The 17,723-nt window shown below is 36.7% G+C and overlaps 1 protein-coding gene across 2 annotated transcripts in view; it reads right to left on the reverse strand.

The window, feature by feature from the left end:
- Positions 1-6,746: 6,746 nt before the first annotated feature.
- Positions 6,747-17,723, reverse strand: part of PEX3 (peroxisomal biogenesis factor 3) — a 33,604-nt gene continuing 22,627 nt past the window's right edge. For both annotated transcript variants that reach the window (XM_066373089.1, XM_066373088.1), the window contains 7 exons: positions 17,431-17,497; positions 17,265-17,319; positions 16,540-16,708; positions 14,923-14,993; positions 12,747-12,869; positions 7,860-7,956; positions 6,747-6,959 (listed from right to left, as the gene is read on the reverse strand). In XM_066373089.1, the coding sequence (XP_066229186.1) occupies positions 6,876-6,959; positions 7,860-7,956; positions 12,747-12,869; positions 14,923-14,993; positions 16,540-16,708; positions 17,265-17,319; positions 17,431-17,497 (666 nt within the window). In that variant the 3' untranslated portion in view covers positions 6,747-6,875. The remainder of the gene's footprint in view (positions 6,960-7,859; positions 7,957-12,746; positions 12,870-14,922; positions 14,994-16,539; positions 16,709-17,264; positions 17,320-17,430; positions 17,498-17,723) is intronic.

Consider the following 17,723-nt stretch of genomic DNA (forward strand, 5'->3'; position numbering starts at 1 on the left):
CCTTAAGAATAAAGCAAAATAATGAAGCGAAAACAATACTGATTTTGATGTAAATTTAAAGGAACACTGAAAAACTGTTGATTAACCTTAACAAAAGATTACAATATGGTCAGCTCTTTACCTGAAGTGCTACAGCTTCCATTCTGTCAATCAAATGCAGACATCTCATGGTTTCCAAAAAGTGCTGCAAATAGTGAAACAGTGAAATAAAACATCATATTCAATACTCCTGGAAGAGATGCCCTATTATATGCACATTCACTACTTTTCCAAAATGCAGTTTTTACACCTCTGTATTAGAAATTACGTTATCTTCTGTCACATTATGAAAAGAAGTGTTTGCTTTCCGCTCCACTGTTATATCTTTTTTTTTTTTTCTTTTTTTAACATTCTAGACACTGACTCACTAAGCAGTTGGGTTTGGGACTAGCCTGCCTTACGAGAGACTTTACAATTCTATTTTTATTTTTATTTTAGGGAGAGGCGAGGAGGTAGAGACAGACTCCCACATGGGCCCTGACCAGGATCCACCCGGCTAGCCCACTAGAGGGCAATGTCTTGCCCATCTTGGGCCCTTGCTCTGTTGCAACTGGAGTCATTTTAGCACCCGAGGCAGAGGCCCAGGGCCAACTCGCTCTAATTGAGCCATGGCTGCAGGAGGGGAGGAGAAGAGAGAGAAAGGGAGAGAGAAGCAAGAGGGGGAGGGGTGGAGAAGATGGGAATTTCTGTGTGCCCTGACTGGGAATCAAACCCAGGATATCTGCATGCCCGGCTGACACTCTACCATGGAGCCAACTGGCCAGGGCTTTACAATTCACTTTTGTCTTCCACTATTGAGCTACAGGGTATGTTGGAGGAACATGAAATGGTGTAACAAAGTATTCTTCTATTACTGAAAATATATCTAATATACTGATGATACATGATTCATTTATTTCTGCTCTAATTACCCTTGTAAATAAAATACTATAGATTTACTAGAGACAATAAATTCTTTTCTGAAGTATGTATTTTTTTTCTAAATAAACTAAAAGATAGCATTAATTATATTACCAGTTAAAGCAAAACTTGAAAATTAGCATCCTCCCAAAAAACAGCAAAAATGCTGTGGGTATTGTACCAAACTTGCATCCCCAGAATAAATCCCACTTGATCATGATGTATGATCTCTTTAATGTATTGCTGTATCTGGTTTGCTAATATTTTGTTGAGGATTTTAGCATCTATGTTCATCAGGGATAGTGGCCTATAAGTTCCTTTCTTTGTAGTGTCTTTAGCTGGTTTTGGAATTAAGATAATGCTGGCCTGTAAAATGGCTTGGGAGTCTTCCCTCCTCTTGAATGTTCTAGTACAGCTTAAGAATAGATACTAGTTCTTGGAATGTTTGGTAAAATTCACCTGTGAAGCCTTCTGGTCCAGGACTTTTGTTGGCATTTTTTGATCACTGCTTCAATTTCACTAGTTGTAATCTCTCTGTGAAGATTCTCTGAATCTTTCTGATTCAGTTTTGAAAGATTGTCTATTTCTAGGAATTTATCCATTTCGTCCAGATTGTCCAATCTGTGGGCAAATACTTGTCCATAATATTTTCTTACAATATCTTGTATTTCTTTGGAGTCAGTTGTTACTTCTCTTTCACTACTGATTTTATTTATTTGAGTCCTTTTTTTCTTGGTAAGTCTGGCTAAAGGTTCATCAATCTTGTTTATCTTTTCAAAGAGCAAGCTCTTGGTTTCATTGATATTTTGTAATTTTTTTAGCCTATTTTCTGCTCTGATCTTTATTATTTTCTTTCTTCTACTTTTGGATTTTGTTTATTATTTTTTCTAGTTCCTTGAAGTGTAAAGTCAGATTGGTTATGAGATTTTTCTTGTTTTTTGAGGTAGGCCTGTAATGCTATGAATTTCTGTTAGCCCTGCTTTTATTGTGTCCCACAGATTTTGCCCCATCAATAAATGTGATATACCTTACAAAGAAAATGAAGGGTAACTCTCACATGATCATATCAATAGATGCTGAAAAAGCATTTGCTAAACCTCAGCAACCATTTATGATAACTCTCCAGGAGGTGGGAATAGAGGGAACACAACTCAACATAATAAAGACTATGTATGATAAACCCACTGCCAACATCATACTCAATGGGAAAAAACTACAAGTGTTTTCATTAAGATTGGGAACAAGACAGGGATGTCTGCTCTCATCACTCTTAATCAACATAGTACTAGAAGTCCTAGCCATGTCAATCAGACAAGAAGAAATAAAAGGCATCCCAATGGGAAAGGAAGAAGTAAAACTGTCATTATTTTTAGATGACAGGATACTGTATATAGAGAACTCTAAAGATTCCACCAGAAAACTATGAGAACTGATAAATGAATTCAGTAAGGTAGCAGAATGCAAAATATCCAAAAATAAGTTGCATTTTTATACACCAATAATGAACTATCATAAAGGGAAACTAATTGCATAAAAACGTACCTAGGAATAAGTTTAACCAAGCATGTAAAAAAATCTGTACTCTGAAAATTATAAGACACTAAATAAAGAAATTGAAGAAGATACAAATAAGTGAAAGCATATACTGTGTTCCTAGATATGAATAATTAACATCATTAAAATATTCATACAGCCCTGGCCGGTTGGCTCAGTGGTAGAGCGTCGGCCTGGCTTGCAAGAGTCCCGGGTTTGATTACTGGCCAGGGCACACAGGAGAGGCGCCCATCTGCTTCTCCACCCCTCCCCCTCTCCTTCCTCTCTGTCTCTCTCTTCCCCTCCTTCAGCCAAGGCTTTACTGGAGCAAAGTTGGCCCGGGTGCTGAGGATGGCTCTATGGCCTCTGCCTCAGGCGCTAGAATGGCTCTGGATGCGACAGAGCAGTGGCCCAGATGGGCAGAGCATCGCCCCCTGGTGGGCATGCCGGGTTGATCCCGGTCGGGTGCATGTGGGAATCTGTCTGACTGCCTTCCCGTTTCCAACTTCAGAAAAAAAAAAAAATTCATACTACCCAAGGCAATCTATAGATTCAATGCAATTCCTATCAAGATGCTAATGGTATATTTTACAAAATGTAAATATGTAGAGAAAAATATTCCAAAAATTTATAAGGAACCACAAAAGATGCCAAATAGCCACAGCAATCTTAAGGAAAGAAGAACAAATTTGGAGGAATCATGTTACTTGATATCAAACTTTACTACAAGGTCACAGTAATCAAAACAGCATGGTACTGGCATAAAAACAGACATAGAGATCAATGAAATAGAATAGAGAGCCCAGAAATAAACCTACGCCTGCATGGTCAATTAATATTTGACAAAGGAGGCAAGAACATAAAATGGGATAAAGATAGTCTATTCAAGAAATATTGGAAAATAAATAAATAAATAAAACGACTACCTTTTTAAACCATACACAAGAATAAATTCAAAATGGATTCAATATTAGACTCAAAACCATAAAAATCCTAGAAGAAAAAATAGGCAGCAAAATCTCAGACATTTCTTGTAGCAATGTTTTCTGATATATCACCTTGGGCAAGGGAAAGAAAAAAATACACAAATGGGACTAAATCAAACTAAAAAGTTGGTGCACAGCAAAGGAAACCATCAACAAAATAAAAAAGACAGCACAATGAATGGGAGAACATAATCGTCAATGATATATCTGATAAGGGGCTAATATCCAAAATTTATAAAGAACTTATACAGTTTAACACCTAGAAAACAATCCAATTAAAAAATGGGCAAAGGACCTGAATAGACACTCCTTCAAAGAGGACAGATGGCTAACAGACATATGAAATGATGCTCAATGTCACTAATCATCAGAGAAATGCAAATTACAACCACAGTAAGATTCCACTTCATACCTGTCAGAATGGCTTTCATCAGTAAAACCACAAACATCAAATGTTGATAAGGATGTGGAGAAAAGGGAACCCTTGTACACTGTTGGTGGGAATGCAGACTGGTGCAGCCACTGTGGGAAGCAATATGGAGCTACCTCAAAAAACTAAAAATGGAACTGCCTTATAACCCAGCGATTCCATTTCTGGGCGTATATCTGAAGAAATCTGAAACAATGATTCAAAAGAATATATGCACCCTTATGTTGATGGCAGTGCTATTTACAATAGACAAGATTTGGAAGTAGCCCAAGTGCCTATCAGCAGATGGGTGGATAAAAATGCTGTGGTACATTTACACAATGGAATACTACTCAGCCGTAAAAAGAAGGAAATCTTATCTTTCATGACAGGATAGACATGGAAAGTATTATGCTAAGTGAAATAAGCGAGTCAACCAAAGACAAATACCACATGATTTCACTTATATGTGGAATCTAATAAACAAAACAAAGTAGGAACAGACTCATAGATACAGAGAACAGACTGACAGCTGTTGGGGGAGGGGTAAAGGGTAAAAAAGGTAAAGGGATTAAGCAAAGAAAAATAACTCATCAACACAAACAACTATGGTTATTACTAGAGAGAAAGGGGGTAGAAAGAGGTAGAAGAGGGTAAAGGGGAATAAATGGTGATGGAAGGAGACTTGACTTGGGGTGGTGATCACACAATACAATATACAGATGATGGATTATAGAATTGTATACCTGAAACCTATATAATTTTATTAAGCAATGTCATGCCAATAAATTCCATAAAAAATTTTTTAAATGGGCAAAGGACTTGAATAGACATTACTCCAAAGGTGATTTACATATGGACAACAAGAATATGAAAAGATGCTCAACATCACTAATCATCACAGGAATGCAAATCAAAACTACACTGTGATAGCAGCTCATATCCATTAGAATGGCTACTGTCAAGAAACAAAACAAAATCACGAGTGTTAGAAAGGTGTAAAGAAACTGGAACCCATGTGCACTTTTGGTTGGAATGTAAAATGGAGCAACAGCTATGAAAAACAGTATGGAGGGTCCTTGAAAAACTAAAAATAGAATTACTATATGATCCATAAATTTCACTTCTGGGAACATACCCAACAGGGTCTTGAAGAGATGTTTGCACATTTGTGTTCACAGCATTATGTTCAATGGCCAAGAGGAGGAAGCAACCCAAATATCCCACAGCAGATGAATTGGATGAACAAAACGGGGGGACAGGGAAGAAAGAAAGAAATGCTATGGAACAAATGTATTAATGGCTATAAAGCAGTGATTTTCAACCTTTTTTGAGTCACAGCACATTTTTTACATTTACAAAATCCTGGGGCACACCATCTACCAAAATGACACAAAATGACACTGTAACACAGTACATATTATACATATAGTTAATAATATAGTTTCTAAATGTATTTATACTCAGTGTGAAACCTGGGCCTATTTCGATGAACACAAAAGGGATATCCTGGCAGGAATGGTAGAAAGACACACGAAACTCTTCCTCAACAGTTCTCAGTCTCTGTTTTTAGTTTTTATCGCAGTCAAGCTTGAGAAGCTCAGCTCACATAGATATGTGGTTGAAAACGGGAGCAATGTCAAAATAGCTTTGTTGGCCAGAATGGGGAACTCCTTGGCAACAGATAACTAAAAACTGTCCAAAGGAAGATCAGCAAACTTTAGCTTTAAAGTTAGATAACATTGTGATGCATTGTATATCACCCTCTGCAGGGGCCTCTTTTAAAAAGAAAAAGGTCAAATATCTACATACACCATCAGGATAGACATAACCAGCTGAGGCTGAGGCTTCATCTAGTGGTGGCAACATTTACCTCCAGTCCTGACCAGGATTAGAAATCGGGACCATGGGGAGTAGCAGCTTCAACTGCTCACCCGTGGCCACACAATGACAAGCGCGGGCAGCCCGGGCGGGGACCTTCCTGGGTGTGGATGAGAGGCAGCCTACTATTGGTTCATCGCTAGTGGTCGGGATGAATCCTAGAAGGTGATTGGTCAGTGAGCGTTCCCTGTGCCTCCACTCTTCCTGTTGCTGATAGCTGGAGGGATTGTGAGGGGAATGTTTATGTTCGGATGGAGGCGGCTGGCGGCGGGCCGGATAAATAGCCTCCGCTGGCCGTATCCGGCACGCGGGCCGTAGTTTGGGGACCCATGTTTAATTTCCCCACGGCACACCTAACCATGTCTCGCGGCACACTGGTTGAAAAACATTGCTATAAAGTATTCACTAAACAAAACTGTATTTTACTAAAATATTTTATTGCAATATCCACTGTGCGTAAAATCAATACAAAGTTATTATTTACATACAAATGAAACTATGTAGTTAATAGCCATGAGTAAATGGCATCAAAACAATTTAGCCTCTAAATCACCCTGTAATTTTCTAAGGATTTTTAATAGTAAAGAAAAAATATGCTGATCATGATTGTTAAAATCCCTGATTTCCATAAAAAGAAAAGTCCTCTGCCAGGTATATTTAAGATAAATAATTTATTCCTTTGAGGAGAGTGGAGAAAAGTCTGACTTACTACTGATACCGCAGTCCAGTGAACTCTATAATTCATTAAATATCATATTTTCCAAACTTAACACCTATTTCCCAACAAGATCTTACCTCAGTATTAATGTCAAAAAGTATATGGAATTTCATATTATATAAAAAAGTATCTACATTAATTTTCAGTCAGCTTAGAACTAATATCTCTGAGGTAACAAATTCTGATATATATGCTGTGTCTATTCAGATGTGCCCACAAAGTCTGTTGACGACTTTAAAAAATATATTAAGATGACAAATAAACCTGTTTTATTATGAAATGAAGACTTTAAGAATATTTTTTATTAGGCATTTGGTAACAAATCATTACCCTATATATATATAATTGATTCATTCAGTATATTTTTAAAAGTCAATTAATTCAACTGTAGGCTTCTTTGACAAAGATGCTATTTCTCCAGTTGCTGAGGGGTACTAAAAGCTTCGTAGACGTTAGCCGCAAAGTCTTTCACTTGCTCCATCATCAACAGATCCTAGCAAAGATGACGACAAAACATTACACTCTGCAAAATATCTAGATACTTGGAATTCATTTCTGCAGAAAGAAATTTAGCTCTAAGTTTTGTAGCATTAAAGTAAAAAAAGGAAACCTTTTAATAAAAGGAGTATTTTTTCTTACAATAAGTTCTAGGAGATATTCATTGTTTAGGTTCCTATATGAGGGATGCCATCTTTACACTTAGGTCCAGGGAGCCTTCTCATTGAACATTATTGAGGTAGTTGGAAATTGAGGTATACTGCAAGTAATCCTTTACTTATCTTACAGTTTCCAAGTTTGCAGATGACTCAGAAAAAAACACTTATGTGGATTCGGAGTATTCCTTTTATAACACTAGTCTTACTCAATGCACTCTAAAATGCTTTCCTAGGAAAGAGGATGGAGTATTAGGTAGCCTAGTAAAAATTTAAATAACCTACTGTCTCTGCAGCTTTTAGTGAGCAGATTATTGATGTACTATTCATAGTTGTATTTATTAATTATTAAAATGCTTTACTTCTCTACAAAAGTTTTTCAATTTTTCTCAAAATTGGAGGACTTGTATCACTGATCTGCCTCAAGGCTCCATATTCTAACACAGCTTAATGCAACACATTAACACTGTAAATTTGACCGACCACTAGAATGTATCTGGACTAACATGCAGTCTATCAGGTGTTGGAGTATAACATGGAGAAAGCTATCCCAGCCTCATACATTTGCCGTGTTATATTATTACTCTCGTGGGCATTCATGAAACCACTCAACATGTGCTTTCAAGTTTTTGGTTTCTTTGAACAAACATCACAGGAGAGAAATGTAATTTTATGTTAGACAAACAGGACCACAACCGAAAATATAATCTATTTTTAATACCCCCAAGATTTCTTCTTACCTGAACAAAATGACTAGGTGTCTCACTGCAGACCGAATGGATCTGTCCATTTACTATTGGAATTATCTTAGCTAAAGGCAGGCTGACACTGGAAAGACTGAAACATCATCACAGCAGTAAGGATTCTCTGAAATTTCTCTTATAGGTATCTAACATTTTAATTATTAACACATAGCTATGGAAAAATACAGAAAGGTGTTAATAAGAAAATAAAAATCACACATAACTACACCACCTAGAAATAACTATAATTCACATCATGGTTAATTTCTTCAGTAATTTTTATACATATCTATGTTTGTTCCTTTGTTGTTGTTTTTTTTTTGTATTTTTCTGAAGTGAGAAGCAGGGAGGCAGAGAGACATACTCTCACATGCACCCAACCCAGATCCACCCAACAAGTGGACTAGGGGTCGATGCTCTGCCCATCTGGGTGTTGCTCCATTGCAACTGGAGCCATTCAAGCGCCTGAAGTGGAGGCCATGGAGCCATCCTCAGCACTGGGGCCAACTTTGCTCCAATGTAGCATTGGCTGCTGGAGGGAGAGAGAGAGAGAGAGAGAGAGAGAGAGAGAGAGAGAGAGAGAGAGAAAGGAGAGGGGGAAGGGTGGAAGGAGATGGGCACTTCTCCTGTGTGCCCTGGCTGGGAATCGGACCCGGGACTTTCACACTCTGGGCTGATGCTCTACCACTGAGCCAACCAGCCAGGGCCCATATCTATGTTTTTTAAAAGACGTAACTATAACTTCTCAAGCAAAACTGTTCCGAATTTTTTATTCATATAAGCATGTTTTCATCTTATTAAACGTTCTTCCAAAGTTTTTGTTTGTAATGATTATATAGTAATCCATCTAGCTGTGGCAATTTATATCACCAGCTCCTTAAAATTAAGCATTTAAGTTTTTGTCTAATTTTCCTTAATATAAATAACTCTTTGTATTACCACAGAGTTACTGGGGCACAGGGTATGAATGTTAAAGTTCACAATATCTACTGTCAAATGCCCGCTGCTTCTCCAGCAGGGTGAGAATACCTGCTCCATCATGCCTTCTTTCTGTACCAAGCATTATCTTTTTCTTCAATCTCTGCATGTTTGATAGCTGAAAATGGTATCTCACAGTTTTGTTCCGTATTTCCCTTAATTACCAGCGATGTGAATGAGTTTCCCCTCTACAGCATTCCCTCTATCCGACTGTGTCACAGGAAACCTGAGCACTACCCTCGGCACTTCCTTCTCCTGCCTCTCCACAACCTCAAGTATTTCTTAAGTATGTCTACTGCTTCCCACTGCCAAACCTAGTCCAAGTTAGCATTATCCCTTGTCTGGACTACAGCAATGACCTTCTAACTTGTAAGTGTTCAACAAGCATTTGTAAGATGAATAAATGTTATATGTGATATAATGACTGTTAAATGATAAAATGAATTTCTGTGTGGGTTATAGACTTTGGTTTATTACATTAAATATCATACTTTATACACTGATAGTTGGAGTTAGACTAGTACTTTCCTTTTAAATATAATGAAAATGCTGAAGCCTGTTTTCTATCAGTTCATTTATATTTTTACTGTTTAAACCTCCTAGATATATATTTCCAAATGTATGGTATAGAAAGGCCCTAACTTTATTATTACTTTATAATTAGTTATTATAATATGACTATTTGTCATATCATTTACAAAATAATACATCTCTTCCTCATCTTGATTATATAATGCTATCCTATATATTTGAGTCTGTTTCCAGATATTATATTCTATTCCACTGAGTTATCTATTCTTTTAAAATATTATTTTAATAACTTCACTTCATATATTCTATGAGAAAGTACATTCATTGCTCTCCTTTTTAAATAATTCCTTCGATAGTCTCATCCTTTTATTCCTCCAGATCACCTTTACTATCAAGTTTTCAGGCTCAAAAATAAAGCATCCACCTTCTCATCCCTAATGGGATTTTGATGGTAGTTTGACCTCATATATAGATTAATTTTCAGAGGCTAACTTCACAAGTTTTAGTTGGTTCTCTTGGATTTCCAAGTATAAAAACAGATCACCATTATATAACAATAATTTCTCCCCTTGTTTTCCAAAACTGGTATCAGTTTATAAAGATAAGTATTTAACTTAGACAATCAAGAGTCAACTAACTGTTTATGATACAGTAATAAGTGTTCAGTAAAACTTGTTTATTTTCAGGTTAATATATAAAAATTAAAGGTGGTTCTGTATTTAGTTCTTAAAACTGGTCTTTCCCTAGCCTTACAACACTAATATAATAAAAATACTGAGGTAACATTGGTTAATAACACATAAATAGTATGTACACATATATAATTTGAGCTATTATTAGTTTACATCACTGTTCAGTTGATCCTCTTGAGGGTTATGGATTGTTATACACATATTTTGTCTCTTTGCCGATAGTTAAAAATCTTTTCTCTTGACTTATTGTTATGACTATAACTTCCACGACATGTTAAACAATGCACATGACAGTAGGCATAATAGGAATGTTTCTACCATTGAGTCATGGAGTATAAAGTTAGTTATAGACATAAAAGAAAAACTTAAGATAGGAAATTTCTACTGGGTGCCTAGTGTATACAATGAAATATGGAAGGGCATAAGATAGCCTCTGACTTTGAGAGGCTTAAAATGTACCTGAGAAGGAAGACTGCAGTTCAAGGTGAAACATGTAGATTGTACAAGAAGTACACGTAAGTATGACAGGATTTCCGAAAAGGGAGACTATAAATAGCTGCTGAGGTTGAAGCAAAATTTTAAAATTCACTATATAAGATCAAGTATTTGTTCATGCTAAAACAATTATTATAATTCTTCAACACTCAAAAAATAATTAATACTTTGCTAGGCAGAGATTAGAGTGAAATTTTATGAATTGGAACACCTTGATTTAGTAAGTATACAGGAACTCAAATTTATTTTTGTATAATTTAAAGAATTGCTAAAAAAGATGTTAAGATAATATTTAAATTGTTTCAGAAGATAAATTTTATGGCTCTAAGCAGTCCATATCTTTAATTGCTGCTTCTTCTTTTTGTATAATGAAATGTCCCAGAGAATTGGGCAAGTAATCTCTTGTCCCATATATTTAAGGATGAATTAGGATACTGCACATACAGTGCATATCAGTTACCGTTTCCCTTAGTTTTAATGAGTTTATAGCCCATTAACATTGATTTAGTACCTATTACTTTCATAGATAATTTTTTTTCAGATTTTAGTTATTCATTTTAGATAGAGGAAAGAGAGAATGAGAGAGAGAGAGAGAGAGAAAGAGAGAAGGGGGGAGGAGCAGGAAGCATCAACTTCGATATGTGCTTTGACCAGTCAAGCTCAGGGTTTTTGTTTTTTTTTTTTTGCATTTTTCTAAATGCTGGAAACAGGGAGAGACAGTCAGACAGACTCCCGCATGCGCCCGACCGGGATCCACCCGGCACGCCCACCATGGGGCGACGCTCTGCCCACCAGGGGGCGATGCTCTGCCCATCCTGGGCGTCGCCATGTTGCGACCAGAGCCACTCTAGCGCCTGGGGCAGAGGCCACAGAGCCATCCCCAGCGCCCAGGCCATCTTTGCTCCAATGGAGCCGTGGCTGCGGGAGGGGAAGAGAGAGACAGAGAGGAAGGCGCTGCGGAGGGGTGGAGAAGCAAATGGACGCTTCTCCTATGTGCCCTGGCCGGGAATCGAATCCGGGTCCTCCGCACGCTAGGCCGACGCTCTACCGCTGAGCCAACCGGCCAGGGCCAAGCTCAGGGTTTTGAACTGGGGACCTCAGCGTTCCAGGTAGACGCTTTATCCACTATGTCACCACTAATAAAATTAGTCTGCGCCACCACAAGTCAGGTTGTACCTGTCACTTCTGCATTTACTATAAAAGGCAGAGTTTCTTAAAGAGTATAAAGTCTAACAGGGAGATCTAAAGTGCCTATGTTAAGGTGATAAGGATATAATAAAACAATAAAATACCTTTGGCATCATGAATCCATTATTTAGTAATAGTTATGATTAAAATGACTAACAATTAGGCCTTGGCCAGAAAGATCCATTGGTTAGAACACTGTCCTGATATGCCAAGGTTGTGGGTTCGATCCCCCATCAGGGCACATGCAAGAATCAAGTGATGAATGCACAAATAAATGGAACAATAAATCAATGTTTCCCTCTCTCCCCCCACCCCTTCTTTAAAGTCAAACAAACAATCAAATAAAAAGAGTGCTCAGAACACAGTAAAACCCTTCAGGGAAACTTGCCTAGAGGTAATGAGTAGATTTAAAAAATAAAATAAAGTTACCAACAATTTCACCAATTAAATATTCCCAGTCCTACAATCAGGGCTGGAAATGAATATGCTTATGTATGTACAGAACTAGAAGATAATTCAACAGATGGAAAGTAACAATAGGAATGCACTACAAAAGTACTGAATTAGGCCAATCATGGCTTGCAATACTGGAGTAGAACTAGAGAATGCATTAAAACTTAAAAGTTTCAGTTTTGTATTCTAAAGAGTTTTAAAAATCTAATAATTGGAATTTGGCATATAGAAAGGTAGTTTTACAACTTAAGTACTTAACTATATTGGGAAAAGATACACTTTTAACTTAAGTACTTCACTATTAATAGTTAACTTAAGTACTTAATTATTTTGGGAAAAAATGACAGTTTTAATATTGAGTCCAGAAGTTCTACTAATGAAAGAGTAATTGGTTTAATGGAATTTAAGTTGCTGAAAAATGAGCATTCAAATGTAACCTGCAAGATTTTTTTTTGTTATCTGGATCAAAAAAAGAAAAAATACATCAAAAGTTCTATTTTCTTAGAATATTCACTAGACTTGGTACCATTTTTACATGCCATCTTACCTATTCATGGAGTTACCGTGCTGCAGGTCCTGCTCAGTAGGTCGAAAGAATTCAGCCATATTGTCTAGTAGTCTACTAAAACCTCGGTCTAAACAGGTATTCAAAACTGTACTAAAATCTGGACTGCACAAAATAAGAAGTATAAGTTACTATTTACATTTTCAAGATAAAAGAAAATAAATTCAATAACTGTGGCTATCTTTGACAACTACCATTTCTAGTCACAATCTAGGTTTTATCTATAAATACTATAAAAATATACCAAGGAGTCAATCTTTAAAAATTAGCATAAAAGAGAGCTTATTACTAACACAATATAATAATAATATTCATCTATTTCTTTAGATTTTCTCACATTCATCAGCATTTTGTTTAATGCATTAAAAATATCAATAATGGTGTTACTTCTCTTGAAGAAACTCTTGGAAGAGAGATCTTATAGTCACAGATTATAGGCTTGCTTGCTTTACATATTCCATCATGAAACACCAGTAATTTAGAAAATTTTATTATCCTGTACAGATGAGGAACCAGATACATGAGGGATAAAGGAATTTGTCCAATGGTATGTAATTAGTAAATGGGGAAACTAGAATTTGAACCCAAGCCTTTTTGATCTGAAAGTTTAAGACCTTTCTGTTATACCATATTAGCACTTCACAGAAACTCTGATATGAAGAAAAATGTATGTGTGCTATGAAAGTCAGAATGCCTAGTTGAACAAATTAGTTCTATCTCTGACATGCAGAAATATCAATCCATACCAACACGTGGGAGTGGAGGGTGAGGGTTATAAATTTGGGAATTATTAACATACAGACTGTAGTTAAAGCAATGGGAGTATATAGAACTGCTTGGAGCAATTAAGGATGAAATAAGAACAAATACCTGGGAAACTCTAACGTTTAAAGAAAATACAGACAGAGAAGAACCTAAGAAAATATGATCTGAGAATTGAGATAATAATTAAGAGATTATACTGCCATGGAAGTCATATGAGAAAAGGATTTCAAGAAAGCCTCGATTGACAGTGCCAATTATCAGAGAAAGATCAAGATGAACATTATATGCTGACTGGATTTGGCAAAAGTTCACTGATGAACTTTTCTAGAGCTTCCTAGAGTGATTTGGTAGAAACCTGAATAAGAAGAAAGGGGTGATTGCTACTGCAGAAATTCAAGAGACTAGAACTTGATGAATTCAGATAGTAGATTCGGTAGCTGAGTTAACCTAAAAATTTGCTGATTTTCTTCAACATCATGAAAAAATATTATAAACAGAGTATATACTTTCATCAAAAATAGAATTAGAGAAATGGTCTTAAATTATCTTTAATGTAAAAGAAGTTTTGATATTTTAATCACTTAAGATAAAGTGGTAAGACTGGTATTACTACTCACATTTTACAATGATAAAATTATCAGCAAGTTTAAGTGGCTCAAGCAAGGTTGAACAGCTAATAAACAGGCAAACCAATCTTGAATCTAGGTCTGGTCCTCTGATATACAGGCGGTGCTTTTTCTACTTTTAACGCCCTGGCTCTCTTCTGGGTGAATTAAAATTGTAATACTCAATTTAGGGAAGATGTGAAATTTTTATCACTCAAAATTTTCAAAACATGATAATTTATTCTGAAAGGGATAGGGGGAGTAGTTCTCAAATTGAGAGTGCGTGTGCATGAGTGTGTATGAAGATTAGCTGAAGCAGGCTAGTTCCGGCTCACAAGAGCACCTATCTCTTCCCAATGCCCCAAGTCAGCACTGAGTGGCTTCAAGTTGGTAATTAAAACTTCTCCAGTTACAATTTCAATTTGTTTGTTTGTTTTGACAGAGCTGCTTTGTAATTTACTAGTATATATGGGTATACCAGAATCATACTTGAAAGCTTTTTTCAAAATATAAATACTATCTTGCAGTCCCTCAATTAGTATACAGAATCTTTAGGCCAGAAAAGTAAGTGGCCAGGCATGGATATATCGAAAAAGATCTCTGCTTCTCTCCCCACCCTAATGAGAACCACTAGTTTAGGTAGGAAATCCTACCCAAAGGCAGTGCAGTAAAATCAAAATTTAATTTTAACAAGATTATGTTGAATATGTTGTTCAAGACAGACTAAAAATGGTCATAGTACAGTCAAAATAGAAACACATGTTTTCTGGTACATGTGGTATACAAACCTTTCCAACATGTCCCTAGTTTCATTGAGTAGCTTAATAGTGGTAACATCTCTAGGAGAAAGCCCACAGGCCTGTAGAATTAAAATGCCACACTTCAGGTTTCAAATATTAGCACAGGGTTATGATGAAGCTAGTCATATTAATAAACTCAAGAGTTGACAATATCTAAGAGTCTGTGTACTATTAACAATCAAAAAATGTTAAACTAAGAAAAGGGTTAGGTGATTTTAAAAAATGAGTCAAAGTAAAATTATACTTTGTAACATCTTTGTTCATTGGGGCCCTCTTGGTCACATTTCTAGAATATATTTACAAAGAAAAAAATAGCATAGCATGTGAGGTCGCAGACTTGTAAAGTAGTTTCTTTTCTTTTATTGGTAGACATTTTATCAGGGGACACATGTGCCTTTCTCATGAGCCTGCGCTAGTCTGGGGTCTTTTCAATTTGATGTGCCAGCTTTTAACTCAATTCAGGGGACATCTGGTTCATCATTTCTCCCTTCATGTGTTCTTTTGAATTGTTTTCTTTTTTTAGTTCCACTGCTGAATTTTAAAATTTGGAAACTGTTTTATCATTCCAGAGTGCTTTTTTAATACTCTTGTTGCATCTCCTTGAGATTCTCATCTGTAAGAAAGTTCTCTCCTGTTTCTTATATTACTTTTGTCCCATCTGTTCTGCTTGTTCATTTTGGTACCACCCTTAAATGGGTTGCAACTTTTTTTTTTTTGGCATACTCATAAATGCAGGGTCTCTCAGCACCCAACAGGTCTATCTTTGGGGTCTATGGGGGGCAGGGAAGACCGCCCTAGAAACATGGCATCCTTTGTCTAATGCTAACGTTCGGCATAGGGGTTTCTGGTCTCGGCTTCCTCAGTTGTCAAGTGAGAGGTAACTCTTTTCTCAACTGCAAAGCATGGGTGCAATCCACTTATATATGAAAACCCAATAATTATTTAAAAATGAGGTATATAAGCTGAAACCCTTGGCAATTTTGTAATTCTTCATCAATGAAAATCTCAAATCACAGCTGCTGGGAGACGCAGGAGAGTGGCAACCCCAGGGAGGTGGTGTTGGAGGAGGAAGACGGCCTCCTCAGTCCACGTGATGCTCCACCACTGACTTATTTTAAAAAGCAAATGTGACAGTGGTACTGGCCTGGTTAAAATTTGCCTTTCTCTGTCTATAAATTTGAGTTCAGATTCTCTGTCTTGGCACACAAAGCTCTTCAGGATCTTGCCTCAACTATCAGCACTCTCTTCTGCTACCCGATCTCTGGAAATACGCTCTCGCCGCATGAGCTGGCGCTGTCTCCTGAGCTCCCCACGTGCAGTGAACACGGCCCACTCACTTTATCCTGACCACGCTGCAGAGTATGTCACATACTAACTAACACTCAATGAAAATCTGCTGAATAGCTAAAATTATCAGTGTTTCTAACTAGAAGTCAGTCATATAGGAAATTTGTTTTCTAAATTAATGAGGTTTTAAATTATTGAAATGTGTATCTTTCAATTGTTCACCTTTTAAGACATTCAGAAATCTAAATAAAAAAAAACACAGGAAAAAAATGACAAAATAGAGAGTAAGTGGTTTGGTTAAACGGTTGTGAGAAGCACCTGAGCTGCCAATGGCGTTTCCTCATCTGGCATCATATAATGGCACAGGAAAGACCTGGGTCCGTCTTTATCAGCCCAAGGAGAGGATTTATGCTGCTCAACGAGACTTCTGACTTCTTTTAGTTTTCGCTCCAAGTCCAAAAGGGACAAAGAATGTTTAAGAGAAACACTAGAAACAGAGAAAAGATTGGGATTAATCGACACTAGATGACACCCCTCCACACTCTTCCTGACAGGTGACTAGCTGAGAGCCTGCTTCATCCGGTCAAACCTGAAAGGGCTGCCTGGGAAATCGCTCGAGATTAAGAACTCAGCCATCAGGTAAGGGGCGTTACTGCAGAGCCAGGAGAAATCTTGCTGCAGATTTCACAAGAACATTCCCACTGTAATTACAGACATTAGCAGTGGAAGTGGAAGATAAAAACCTCAGAGGCAGATTTTAAAGTAGGTCTTCTATCTCATGACCCAAATGTTACTGGTTTCTTTGGAAATCAATCAATAAACAATAAAACATTAAGACTTTCCCCTTCGTATCAAACGGTTGATATTGATGAAGAAAATAGATTCCGCAATGCAGTAGCCAATGGCTGTGTCTCTTATTAGGTTGCAAAGAAGTTCACAAGCCACTGTTTGTCATGTTAGTACTTGCTTTGCTAGAGCAATTCTAATTTTTCTTTTACTCATTAGAATCAGGAAGTCGGAAAAGCCAAAGTGAAGTGTCCTACCTTCCTAAAATCCTCTGCACAGCTTGTTTAATGACAGTGATCAATTCTGTCAGGCCTATTAAAAGAAGAACAAATATTATATAATAGCCTTATTGACTTTTCCAATTCCTCAATAATACAAATGAATGTGTTAGGGTTAGTTTATAGGTCACAAAGAGAATCTTACCGTCTCCGAGGAGGTGCTGAATACTTGATAAATACTGCTGTTGGACATCTGGGGGAGCAAGGGCTGTCTGCACAAAACAGAATAAGGTTAAGTTACCTAATATTGTGATATTAATCAAGAAATAGTATTTTCAGTGTAACTTGAGCTGAGATTTTCAGGACCTGGACTAATAGGCAAAATAATATTCTTTAACATAACAAAAAGTCTAGTTTCAAAATATAAAAAAATGATAATGCTAAAGGTTTACAATGAGTTGGAATGTAAAGATATTTAATTTATAGAAATGATCAGAA

The sequence above is a fragment of the Saccopteryx leptura genome, chromosome 3, assembly GCF_036850995.1.
Source record: "Saccopteryx leptura isolate mSacLep1 chromosome 3, mSacLep1_pri_phased_curated, whole genome shotgun sequence".
NCBI classification, from domain to species: Eukaryota; Metazoa; Chordata; class Mammalia; order Chiroptera; family Emballonuridae; genus Saccopteryx; species Saccopteryx leptura.